At 30.1% G+C, this 14,032-nt stretch overlaps 2 protein-coding genes across 2 annotated transcripts; one reads left to right on the top strand and one right to left on the bottom strand.

Moving 5' to 3' along the window:
- Positions 1 to 611: 611 nt before the first annotated feature.
- On the top strand, positions 612 to 1,753 carry LOC129614906 (uncharacterized). Its single transcript, XM_055529870.1, has 3 exons — positions 612 to 719; positions 781 to 932; positions 1,060 to 1,753. The coding sequence occupies exons 1-3, from the start codon at positions 612 to 614 to the stop codon at positions 1,751 to 1,753; spliced, it is 954 nt and encodes a 317-aa protein (XP_055385845.1).
- A 10,275-nt stretch (positions 1,754 to 12,028) lies between these two features.
- LOC129614905 (uncharacterized) lies at positions 12,029 to 13,170 on the bottom strand. Its single transcript, XM_055529869.1, has 3 exons — positions 13,063 to 13,170; positions 12,850 to 13,001; positions 12,029 to 12,722 (listed from the first exon to the last, which is right to left on the bottom strand). Exons 1-3 carry the CDS (start codon positions 13,168 to 13,170, stop codon positions 12,029 to 12,031), a joined length of 954 nt encoding a protein of 317 aa, XP_055385844.1.
- Positions 13,171 to 14,032: the final 862 nt, after the last annotated feature.

Below are 14,032 nucleotides of genomic sequence, written 5' to 3'. Positions count from 1 at the left end.
AGCAAAAACTTCACATAAAACCAAATAATAATACATTAAAATGCGAAATTTTTTCTACTGAAGAAATTGATTTTCTGCAAAAAGGTGTAATTGGGAATTTATTTTAGTCAGAGGAAACTTGAAGCAAATAAATGGCATATATCAGATTTACCTGTTGATATCAAGAAAATTAACATTATACGCATTGAATGCAGTATTATACAAGAACGTATATTAACGATAAAGAAGCACATATTCTACACGAATTTTCAATTGCAGTACCACCAGGATATAAAATAATCGAAGTCCCGCGAAACCTTATTTATTTACACGTGGCCGTCAACAGAATCAGTACAATCGTGATAAGATTAATTGATCAGATCGGCAATTTGATTAATTTTCAAGGTGAAACTATAATAGCAAGACTACATTTGAAAAAACAAGTAAATATGTTATAAACATGTTTCTTTATGATAGTAATAGCTATATATCTTCAATTAATAAGTCTCATCCATTCAATAATCAATCTACCTCAACAGTGACAGGTTCCAGAGGAGTAGGTAAACCGATTTTAACAATCGAAAATCAGGAATTTTTAAAACCAATATTATTAAAGTTAACAATACATTAAAATGGAGAGTTTATTTGGTAATCCAGTTATTGATAAAAGTACAACAAGCGTTCACTGGCATACATATTCAGCATTCTTGAATTCATTTAGTAAAACCGATATTATACGCGTACAGATACAAAATCAAAATTTGAACATTTTACTTTTCACTAGCTTACTTTATATTGAAGGTACAATTTCAAAAGCTGATGGTATATGGTAACAATAGAAATGTGGGTATTACATCATGCTTAAAAAACTACATTTCATTAAACAAAAATGAGAGCAAAGCGCTTATTAATGGTAGTTGGTCACCTGAACAATCAATTGAGCCAAAGACTTTGTTTTTCAATTATTGTATTCCATTAATACAAAAAAAAATCTCTTGGTACAAAAAATCTCTTGGCTCTTTTTGATTACAAAAATATTGTGCCGAATGCCAAACATGAATTAATTTTGATACGTTCAAGATCTGATGATAATTCGTTACTTTGCTCTGATGCTAATGAAAAGCCAAAAATTCAACTAACCAAAGTACAATGGAGAGTGCAGCACATCAATTTAACTGATGCATTGAAATTGAATTTGTACAGCAATATTACAAATAATGCGAAAATAATGTTAGCTTTCAGAAATTTGGAATTATATGAATATCCGTCATTTCCACAAAATACTAATCATCAGATTTGGAATGTAAAAACAACAGCTCAATTGGAAAAACCTCGTTTCATTATTTTTGCGCTACTAACAGATAAACTTAATCAATTTACAAAAGATCCATCAAAATTTGATCATTGTAATATAACTGATCTAAAAGTTTACCTCAATTCAGAATGCTATCCATATGAAGACATAACTTTACTATTTGAAAGAAATCGTTACGGGGTGGCTTATGATGCCTATACAAGATTTCGAAGTAGTTATTATAATTATCCTGTTGCTGAACCATTGTTAACGTTAAAGGAATTTAAGCAAAAGGCTACGATCCTAATTATAGATACACGCTATCAAAATGAAAATCTAAAAATGGGTCCGGTTGATGTTAGGGTCGAATTGAAAACTTCAGAAATGATATCTGCAAATACCATAGCTTACTGCCTAATGCTACATGACAGATTAGTAGAATTTACGTCATTGAGCGGGGAAGTCGTCAAAATTATTTAAAAAAAGAAATGATAAATTGCACATGTAATCAAACTGCAATAAGATCATTAAGTATAACTTCGGACACGTTCTGTGTGTTAGATATTCCACCGTTTATTGGAGGGGGTGCTTTCATGATCATCTTACATTGTACGGCTTTCCTATTCTACAAAGGATACACTTATTTAAAATTTCATAATCAGTCACAGGAGTAAAAACAAAAACTATCATGGATTACGTCATCATCGATGTACAAGGTTTTAGAGATAACAACAATAAATTCAAATTAAAAGAAATTGCCTGCCTTCCTTCAAACGGTGAAGTTCAGAATTTTATCATAAGACCACCATATGGATATCATATACTCACATCTAAAACTAAGTATACAAATAATTGGCTGACGAAAAAGCATCATGGTTTTCAATGGTCAGATGGCAAAACGCATTTTTGCGATGTCATCAATTTTTTGAAAGTTTACATAAGTCATAATACGATCATATATGTGAAGAGCGAAGAAAAGAAAAAGTGGATTAATAAAATTTTAAATCATTACAATGTGATCGATTTAAGCATGCAAAATTCACCAAGTTTAAAAAAATTTGAGTGTCAACAAATTAAATGTTGTTTTAATCATATTGGAATGTGTGCTGTTGAAAATATATATAAATTTTTTAATTTATAATAATTGCTGATCTAAACAATATTTTTCTATTTAAGCAGAGAACAAAAATCGCTTATTATTAGATACACTTTGAAAAATCAGAAAAATTAATCAAGAAAAAGTTAAATTGCTGTCGCAAAATAACTCGCCCAAAAAGCAGAACTATGATGTTAGAAGCATTGTGAAGCCGACAACATCATCATCATCATCGTCATCGACCTCAACATCCATTAAATATCAAAAATTTAAATAATACTGTCATATTATTATTAGTAACATTTATATGTTAATATTAAGAAACAATAAAAAAACATAAAATAATAAATGGTTTTATGAAAAAAACAAAAAAATTGCATTTAATATAATTGAACAGTCTGATTATTAAAATTTTTATCAAGCTTAAAACACTTGGTCCAATAGTAATTTTTGGTAATTTGTTGTCGCATAAGAAAACTTTTTTTCTAATCTTTTCCGAAGTTTAAACATTTTGTTTAGCTTTAATATGAAATGTATAATTGTATCTAATGAAAACATTTTGCTAATATGAATTCGTACTACTACAAAAAATTTTTATCAAGCTTAAAACATTTGGCTTAATAGTAATTTTGGGTAATTTGTTGTTGAGTAAGAAAACTTTCTTTCTAATCTTTTCCGAAATTCAAACATTTTGTTTAGCTTTAATATGAACCATAATTTTGGAATGATGGAATTCAATTTTATTGTTTTTTTTACTCTTAATTTTATCTAATGAAAACATTTTGCTAATATGAATTCGTACTACTACAAAAATGATATCAATTGGTTTTATCAACAACAAATTTAGTATAAATAACAGGCACTTTATTTTATTTAATCACAATTACAAAGTCTTCAATTAAGATGGCTAGATATTTAAATCAATTAAAATAGCCTCAACAACTTTCGTCAGACTATAAAATGTAGCGAATTGGAGGTCGGTCAAATATCGGCATATAAAAAGATAGCCACAAAATTTGGTATCAGCATACTGGTTACCGTCAACGATTCGTTTGATGTATTTTTACCTAGCCGATTTTCGAAGATGTCTTCGAAATTGGTAAAAAAGCTTAATATGGGTTTGTACAACTTTCAAGTGAAGAGTATTGTAAGCAGAACAGTGGATTTGGAATTCATCAGAACGATCGAGCCTACTGAAATATTATCCGATGATGGTGATGATGACACTGAGGAAGAAGAAGTTGAGTAAAAAAAAACACAATTGTATATGTATTGAATAAAAATTTTAATAAAAAAGTTAAAAAAGTTATCAAAAACCACACATCTTTTTCTTTAAAATTTTGATTATATTTTTTTCTCTCTGTGTGTATAAAATCCTATTCCCATTTTCGAAAACCTCTATAAGTAGTTTGTATTTCAAAATGAATTGAGTTCTTGTTAAGAAAGTTTGCTTAGTTAACAAAATGATTAAAACTTGTCCAGTGTGCGCTAAAGTTTTCACTTTCTCAACAAACTTGAGAAGACACATAAAAATTCATACAAATAAAAGACTTTTGCTCGCTTAGATGCTTTAAAAAGACATAGGGAGCTCCATAAAAAACCTAATGAAAAAAAATGTAAAATAGCTATAGCAGATGATAAAACTTCACCTGCGAAATTAGAAAAGCTATCTACAAAATATTGCGATAATTGTGGAGTAGAAATCCCCGAAAAATCTTGGTATCACCATATTCGCACAATCACTCATAAGCTATGTTGTCATCGATAAATATTTGAAATGCATCAAAAATGCATTCCAAGGAAGAATAGTAACATTTATTCGAAAAAATGAAAAGGAGAATGTTCTATTACCAAAAGATTTTCTTGATGGTTTCAAAATTAACGGAAGTCTTAGAGCAGCATATTTCAGTGAAATTCAATTTGGAATTATACGCAAAATTTATCAAGCTGAAAGATGTCGAAACAAATGAAAATGAAGAAAGCATCAAGTCATTTAATTCTAAAATGACTGTTATTGACCGCAGTGCAGAAATTCATAATGCTTTTGATGATATGACTAGTGCAATAACAACTCAAGCTGAAGAATTCCAAGAAAAAGATAGCTGTTGGTCCTTAGCTCAGATTTGTTTCGTTGAAATAAATGTAGCGAAGTATACGCCGATAAAAGGAGGTAATTATATTAAGCTACCTTTAAAAATTGAATCCAAAAACGCGTGTAAATATTAAGAACAACGATGAATATTGTCTAAAATGGTGTCTTATAGCGGCAATGCAAAATAAATCACCTTCTACAAATGCCGATAGAGTACTAAGTTACAATATTAACAATATACAAGATGAGAAAATTTTTTTAACAAATTGTAAGGTTGATTGTTTGAATTTCACAGGTGTTTCTCACCCTGTTAAAGTTAAAGATTTGTTTCAAATTGAAGAACTGAATTCAGTGATAAGCATGAATGTTTATGGACTGAAGGAATTCGGAAGCAAAACACAAATAATAGGAGCTTATTATCATACAAAAAATAAAAAAACAAATCATGTTGATCTACTTCTTTTAGAAAAGCATGAAAAGAACCATTACGTTTGGATAAAGAACTTATCTAGACTAATAAGAAGTCAAATAACCCTTCATCGCGAATCAATACATTTATGTACACACTGCCTATTATATTTTCGAAACGAGCAAAAACTAAAAAATCACGAATCTGTATGTTCTAAAAGAGTTGTAAAGCTACCGACAGCAGACGATAACATTTTAGAATTTAAAGACTACAGCAAAAGTTTAAAAGTACCTTTTGTAATTTATGCCGATTCAGAATGCATGCTCAAGCAGATTGCTTCTTTCCAAAATGATCCTACTATTTCATCAACAACAGATACAAGGCTTCATGTACCTATTGCATTTTCATATTATATTAAATGCTTAATTTTTCACATTTAAAGGTAAATTTTTTTCTTTTTTCATTAATTCACAGTCTTATTTTTTTAATTTCTTCCTTTCCATAGGGAAAGATTGTGTGGAGCAATTTATTTTGTCTTTGATTGATGAATGTGTAAAATTGCATTCGAAATCTTCAAACAGGAAAGAGAAAATGAAAAATTTGACTGATAAATAATCATCCGAGTTTGAAAACAGCATCGAATGTAGCCTTTGCTTAAAACCTTTTGAATCAGGGGACATCAAAGTTAAGGACCATTGTCATCTGACTGGGGCGTACCGAGGACCGGCTCATCAAAGTTGTAACTTAAGCTATAAATCCAAAAATTTCTATTCAGTATTCTTCCATAATTTTTCTGCTTATGACTCACATTTATTTTTCAAATCTTTGAACGAAGTTCCTGGAGCAATAGATGTGATACCACTCAACAAAGAACTATATATATCATTAACAAAAACCATCGATTTGGGAAACGGTAATTTTTAGACTCCTTTAGATTTGTACCTGGTAGTTTAGAATCATTAACAAAAAATTTACACAATGACAATTTCATTATAATGACAAAAAAAGTTCCTAGCGATACAAAATGCTCTCTACTTAAAAGAAAGGGTATTTTTCCCTATGATTATATTGACTCTTTAAAGAAACTAAAAGAAACATGTTTACCTTCTCAAGAAAATCTCTATAATACATTAATTGATTCTCCATGCTCTAATAACGATTACGAACATGCTGTTAAAGTATGGAGAGAATTCAATTGCGGAAGCATGTGGGACTATTTAGACTTGTACTTAAAAACAGACGTTTTTCTTTTAGCGGATGTTTTCGAAAATTTTTGAGCATGTTGCTACAAAATCTATAATTTAGATCCTGCTGATTTTTACACAGAACCCGGGCTTTCGTGGGAAGCAATGCTGAAATATACAAATATAAAATTAGAATTGATAACGGATATTGAAATATATAAATTTTTTCAAGAGGGTATTCGTGGTGGTATCAGCCAATGCTCTTTAAGATATAGCAAAGCTTCAAATAAATATAATCATCCAAATCGTGATTGTAATGAACAATAGTCTTACATTGTTTATTATGATGCCAACAATTTATATGGCTGGGCGATGTATAAATACCTCTCATATGGTGCTTTTGAGTGGGTAGATCCCTCTTCCATAGATTGCCTGTCTATATCTGAAAACTCAGACATTGGATATGTCTTTGAAGTTGATCTTGAATATCCTGAAAGTCTACACGATGAACATAACGACTTATCTTTTTGTTGCGAGAGAAAAATATCACCATCATCATTTAGCAAAATCGAAAAGCTAACATAAGACCTAAATAATAAGAAGAAATATATTATTCATTACATGAATCTGAAACTATGTCTTGAGCATGGTCTGATTCTCAAAAAAATTCATAGAGCTCTAAAGTTCAAACAGTTCGATTGGATGCAGAAATATATTAACTTGAATACGCACCATAGAACATTAGCTAAAAGTAAATTTGAAAAGGATTTTTTCAAACTAATGAATTGTGCAGCATTCGGTAAAACAATGGAGAATGTAGACAAAAGAAAAGATATTAAAATTGTTAACTCTTGGGAAAGTAAAGGTAATCATGTTGGCGCTAGAGCGCTATTTTTAGCAACGATTTATGCGCTATACAATCAGACAACTGTATAGTTTTTATAACAAACCCATATACCTAGGATTTACTGTCCTTAAACTTTTAAAATTCCACATGTACAACTTTCACTACAATTATATGAAGAAAAAATTCTCTAATAATACATTATTTTTAAATTATACTGATACAGATGCATTCATTTATACAACTTTCTCGGACGATTTTTACAAAGATATTCTTGAAGATGAGCAACAATATGATCCATCAAAACTTATATTTGATACATCGGACTATGAACCTGATAACCCTTACGGTTTTCCCTTAGTAAACAAAAAGATTTTAGGACTGTTTAAAGATAAAATGAATGGTCGAATAATAAATGAATTTGTTGGTCTAAAGTCGAAAATGTATTTTTTAGAAACCTTAAATGATTCTATTAAAAAATCTAAAGGAGTCAAGATATATGTAGTTAAGACTTTAACTAAAGAAGATTATAAGAGATCATTGTTTACTAATAAAACTAAATATTGCTCCATGAACACATTTAGATCTAAATTACATTCTTCATATATTCAAATGTTAAATAAAATAGCATTAAGTTCTAATGATGATAAAAGATATGTACTTGAAAATAAAACTAATACTTTTGCGTGAGCTCACTATAAAATAAAAAAATAAAAACAATTTTTAAAAATTATGTTGTAGTTTTATTTATCATTCACAACACCAAATGTTATTAATCAAAAGACTTTTTATCGTCCTTCTTATACAATTTACGAAGTCTTACAAAAAGTATAAATTACCATTCTTTTCTCAGATTTTTTATTAGTTTCAATTAAATAATTTATTAAACAACACCAACACACCATGCCTACAGAATCAGCTGTAATTCGCCAAGAGTATCAAATGGATGGATTCCCCCTATCCTTTCAACTTGTCGAAGGTGCTGGGAATGGGAAAGTTTGCACTATTTTCTATCGTTTTGTCGATGCAGAGGTAGGAGTGTTCGACAATGACGATTTGGAGGACACCTCCTTTAAACACAACGCTGAAAAAATTATTTGCCCGAGGTGCTTCGACAACATCAAAGCAGCTAATCCGGAGAACAACGAGACCTTAGACGCTGTATACTCCACATTCTATTTTACAATAGTATGTGATAGCTTTGAGGAAGCTAAAGAGTTCATGTTTAAAGAGCCTTATTGCTATATCTGCAATAAGGTATCCAAAGAAATGTGCAAAATTTTAAAATCTCACGAGGTTTTTAATAAATTTTATAAATTTTTAAAAAAAGAATAATAAAAATAATAAGATATTATTTATTTTTGTTTTTAATTTATTACTCAAATACCTAATGCTAAGATTTACCTCTTCTTTGTAACAAAAAAATTTCTTAATAATCTAAATTGCCTGTTAGAAAATCTCCTGGCTATCATGTTTATCATATTATAATACTATTCTAATTCTAGGGAATCTCCTGACGTCATTTTTCAAGTTCACACATCAAGCATAGTATAATTTTTTAATTCCTCTCCATTCTATATACATATATACACATACATACGTTTTTTTCTTTTTTAATAAAATTTCTTATCTATCATTAAACTAAAATTTTGTTTAAAAACCACAAAAAAATTTTCATATCTCAAAACATTTTATTTCGCATTTTTTTAAACTCTGTAGGGTACTATTACCAAAAATGTACGATTTTCATACATTATTTTAGAAGAAAAAGAATAAATAACAAGTAAAAACGTTTCAGTCGGTAGAAACCGATTGAATTATACCCTGCACCTTTCGTTATTGTGTAGCAATTACTCGAACCTGTGAAGTCATTCTATAGAAACTTCACGGATATGTCTGATCTATAATTGGACATCCGACTGTCAAGTTTCATGAATCTGACTTCATAATTTTTCCAAATATTTAAAATTAGCTTTTGGAGTTGTATGGCAAGTACCTGAACCTGTCAAGCAATTCCATCAAAACTTCACAAATATATCTGATCTATAATCAGACACACAACTGTGAAGTTTCACGAATCTGACTTTATTATTTTTCCAAATACAACTACCAAGTTTCATGAATCTGACTTTATTATTTTTCCAAATATTTAAAATAAGCTTTTGGAGTTGTATGGCAAGTACCCGAACCAGTCAAGCAATTCCAATAAAACTTCACAAATATATCTGATCTATAATCGGACACACAACTGCCAAGTTTAATGAATCCGAATTTATTATTTTTCCAAATATTAAGAATAAGCTTTTAGACTTGTATGGGAGCTACTCGAACCTGTCAAGAAATTCCACCAAGCCTTTAGAAATATGTCTGACCAATTGGACACACGACTGGCAAGTCTCATGAATTTGACTTTATTGTTTTTCCAAATATTTAAAATAAGCTTTTAGACTTGTATGGGAGCTACTCGAACCTGTCAAGAAATTGCACCAAAACTTCAGAAATATATCTGACCTATAACTCGACACACAACTGCCAAGTTTCATGAATCTGACTTTATTATTTTTCCAAATATTAAAAATTAGCTTTTGGAGTTGTATTTGAGGTACCCGAACCTGTCAAGCAATTCCCCTAAAACTTCAGAAATATATTTGGTCTATAATTGGACACATGACTGCCAAAATTCATGAATCTGACTTTATTATTTTGCCGAATATAAAAAATCTGCTGTTGGAGTTGTATGGCAGCCACCCGAAACGGTGTAGCTATCCCATTATAATTTTTAGAGCGTATGTAGAATATAATTGGACACATGTATACAAAATTTTATATTTATAGCTTTATTAGTTTTTGAAATATTTGAAATAAACTCTTTGAGTTGTATGGCAGCTACCCGAACCCGTTGTCCGAATTAGTCTAATAACAAAACGGTTCGTCCTTGGCACAAAAGAAAAAACTTGTGAAAGTTTGGTGTCGATTGCATTATTCGTTTTTGAGTTATAGTGCGATCGGACGGACGGACGGATGGACATGTCTAAATCGACGCAGAATTTTACGCTGAGCAAGAATATATACATATGTCCATACCGCAGATAACTCCTTCAAGTAGTTACAAACTCCATACCAAAGTTAATATACCCTTCACGAAGTGCAGGGTATAAAAAGACCTTGAAAAAATAAATAGTACATGCAATTATTAGATATTTCTTAATGTAACAAAAAATTTCTCAATAATCTAAATGGCCAGTTAGGAGATCTCCTGACGTCATTTTTAAAATATATTATGACAATCAAAATATGTATGTACGAGCCTACTGTATAATTAAAACTACAAACACACACACACGACATCTTAATTTTTAAATTCCTTATCACAACAAAACGGATCCACAAAAAAATCCACAGAAATCCACCCAGAGATCCACAATTTCTCCGTTTTTCATTAATACAGGGTCTCCCAATCTCTACTGTTAGGTACATGAAGCCTTGTATCTGTTGTTGATGAAATAGTAGGATCATTTTGGAAAGAAGCAATCTGCTTGAGCATGCATTCTGAATCGGCATAAATTACAAAAGGTACTTTTAAACTTTTGCTGTAGTCTTTAAATTCTAAAATGTTATCATCTCCTGTCGGTAGCTTTACAACTCTTTTAGAACATACAGATTCGTGATTGTTTAGTTTTTGCTCATTTCGAAAATATAATAGGCAGTGTGTACATAAATGTATTGATTCGCGATGAAGGGTTATTTGACTTCTTATTAGTCTAGATAAGTTCCTTATCCAAACTTAATGGTTCTTTTCATGCTTTTCTAAAAGAAGTAGATCAACATGATTTGTTTTTTTATTTTTTGTATGATAATAAGCTCCTATTATTTGTGTTTTGCTTCCGAATTCCTTCAGTCCATAAACATTCATGCTTATCACTGAATTCTGTTCTTCAATTTGAAACAAATCTTTAACTTTAACAGGATGAGAAACACCTGTGAAATTCAAACAATCAACCTGGAATTCTTCAGCTTGAGTTGTTATTGCACTAGTCATATCATCAAAAGCATTATGAATTTCTGTACTGCGGTCAACATGATGCTTTCTTCATTTTCATTACTTTGGACATCTTTCAGCTTGATAAATTTTGCGTATAATTCCAATTTTCATTCACTGAAATATGCTGTTCCACTGAACAGCATATTTCAGTGAATTCAATTGAATTTCACTGAAATATGCTGTTCTAAGACTTCCGTCAATTTTGAAACCATCAAGAAAATCTTTTGGTAATAGAACATTCTCCTTTTCATTTTCTCGAATAAATGTTACTATTCTTCCTTGGAATGCATTTTTGATGCATTTCAAATATTTATCGATAAAAACAGCACTTTTTAGTTTATGACTGATTGTGCGAATATGGTGATACCAAGATTTTTCGGGGAAGCGATTTTTGTTCTTTGCTTAAATAGAATAATATTGCTTAGAATCAGCATTTTGTTAATTTATTTATATTTTCAACAGCACACATTCCAATATAATTAAAACAACATTTAATTTGTTGACATTCAAATTTTTTTAAACTTGTTGAATTTCGCATGCTTAAATCGATCACATTGTAATGATTTAAAATTTTATTAATCCACTTTTTCTTTTCTTCGCTCTTCACATATATGATCGTATTATGACTTATGTAAACTTTCAAAAAATTGATGACATCGCAAAAATGCATTTTGCCATCTGACCATTGAAAACCATGATGCTTTTTCGTCAGCCAATTATTTGTATACTTAGTTTTAGATGTGAGTATATGATATCCATATGGTGGTCTTATGATAAAATGCTGAACTTCACCGTTTGACGAAAGGCAGGCAATTTCTTTTAATAAGAATTTATTGTTGTTATCTCTAAAACCTTGTACATCGATGATGACGTAATCCATGATAGTTTTTGTTTTTACTCCTGTGACTGATTATGAAATTTTAAATAAGTGTATCCTTTGTAGAATAGGAAAGCCGTACAATGTAAGATGATCATGAAAGCACCCCCTACAATAAAAGGTGGAATATCTAATACACAGAACGAGTCTGAAGTGATATTTAATGATCTTATTGCAGTTTGATTACATGTGCGATTTATCATTTCTTTTTTTAAATAATTTTGACGACTTCCCCGCTCAATGACGTAAATTCTACTAATCTGTCATGTAGCATTAGGCAGTAAGCTATGGTATTTGCAGATATCATTTCTGAAGTTTTCAATTCGACCCTAACATCAACCGGACCCATTTTTAGATTTTCATTTTGATAGCGTGTATCTATAATTAGGATCGTAGCCTTTTGCTTAAATTCCTTTAACGTTAACAATGGTTCAGCAACAGGATAATTATAATAACTACTTCGAAATCTTGTATAGGCATCATAAGCCACCCCGTAACGATTTCTTTCAAATAGTAAAGTTATGTCTTCATATGGATAGCATTCTGAATTGAGGTAAACTTTTAGATCAGTTATATTACAATGATCAAATTTTGATGGATCTTTTGTAAATTGATTAAGTTTATCTGTTAGTAGCGCAAAAATAATGAAACGAGGTTTTTCCAATTGAGCTGTTGTTTTTACATTCCAAATCTGATGATTAGTATTTTGTGGAAATGACGGATATTCATATAATTCCAAATTTCTGAAAGCTAACATTATTTTCGCATTATTTGTAATATTGCTGTACAAATTCAATTTCAATGCATCAGTTAAATTGATGTGCTGCACTCTCCATTGTACTTTGGTTAGTTGAATTTTTGGCTTTTCATTAGCATCAGAGCAAAGTAACGAATTATCATCAGATCTTGAACGTATCAAAATTAATTCATGTTTGGCATTCGGCACAATATTTTTGTAATCAAAAAGAGCCAAGAGATTTTTTGTACCAAGAGATTTTTTTTTGTATTAATGGAATACAATAATTGAAAAACAAAGTCTTTGGCTCAATTGATTGTTCAGGTGACCAACTACCATTAATAAGCGCTTTGCTCTCACTTTTGTTTAATGAAATGTAGTTTTTTAAGCATGATGTAATACCCACATTTCTATTGTTATCATATACCATCAGCTTTTGAAATTGTACCTTCAATATAAAGTAAGCTAGTGAAAAGTAAAATGTTCAAATTTTGATTTTGTATCTGTACGCGTATAATATCGGTTTTACTAAATGAATTCAAGAATGCTGAATATGTATGCCAGTGAGCGCTTGTTGTACTTTCATCAATAACTGGATTACCAAATAAACTCTCCATTTTAATGTATTGTTAACTTTAATCCTATTGATTTTAAAAATTCCTGATTTTCGATTGTTAAAATCGGTTTACCTACTCCTCTGGAACCTGTCACTGTTGAGGTAGATTGATTATTGAATGGATGAGACCTTTTAATTGAAGATATATAGCTATTGCTATCATAAAGAGACATGTTTATTATATATTTTCTTGTTTTTTCAAATGTAGTCTTGCCGTTATAGTTTCACCTTGAAAATTAATCAAATTGCCGATCTGATCAATTAATCTTATCACGATTGCAGTGATTCTGTTGAAGGCCACGTGTAAATAAATAGGGTCGCGGGACTTCGATTATTTTATACCCTGGTGGTACAGCGATTGAAAATTCGTGTAGAATATGTGCTTCTTTATCGTTATATTCGTTCCTTGTATAATACTGCATTCAATGCGTATAATGTTAATTTTCTTGATATCAACAGGTAAATCTGATATATGCCATTTATTTGCTTCAAGTTTCCTCTGACTAAAATAAATTCCCAATTACACCTTTTTGCAGAAAATCAATTTCTTCAGTAGAAAAATTTCGCATTTTAATGTATTATTATTTGGTTTTATGTGAAGTTTTTGCTTATCTGCCTTAGTGTCATTAATTTGCAACTCTTTTTTAAGAAACTCTACTATATCTTCAACTTCATAGGAACCAATCGGAATAATGATGGTTCTACTACCGATAATGAATTTACTGTTATCATTATCAATATTCGGTATTGAATTATATATCTGGAAATCAACTAAAGCACAAACATAGTCTCCTTGTAAATCTATAGGTGGGAAATCATCCTTTATATCATCTCAACTATCATGATTAATTTAACTAGATGAT

The sequence above is a fragment of the Condylostylus longicornis genome, unplaced genomic scaffold, assembly GCF_029603195.1.
Source record: "Condylostylus longicornis isolate FDR11 unplaced genomic scaffold, ASM2960319v2 ptg000126l, whole genome shotgun sequence".
Classification (NCBI taxonomy): Eukaryota; Metazoa; Arthropoda; class Insecta; order Diptera; family Dolichopodidae; genus Condylostylus; species Condylostylus longicornis.
This window is presented reverse-complemented; position numbering and strand designations above follow the sequence as displayed.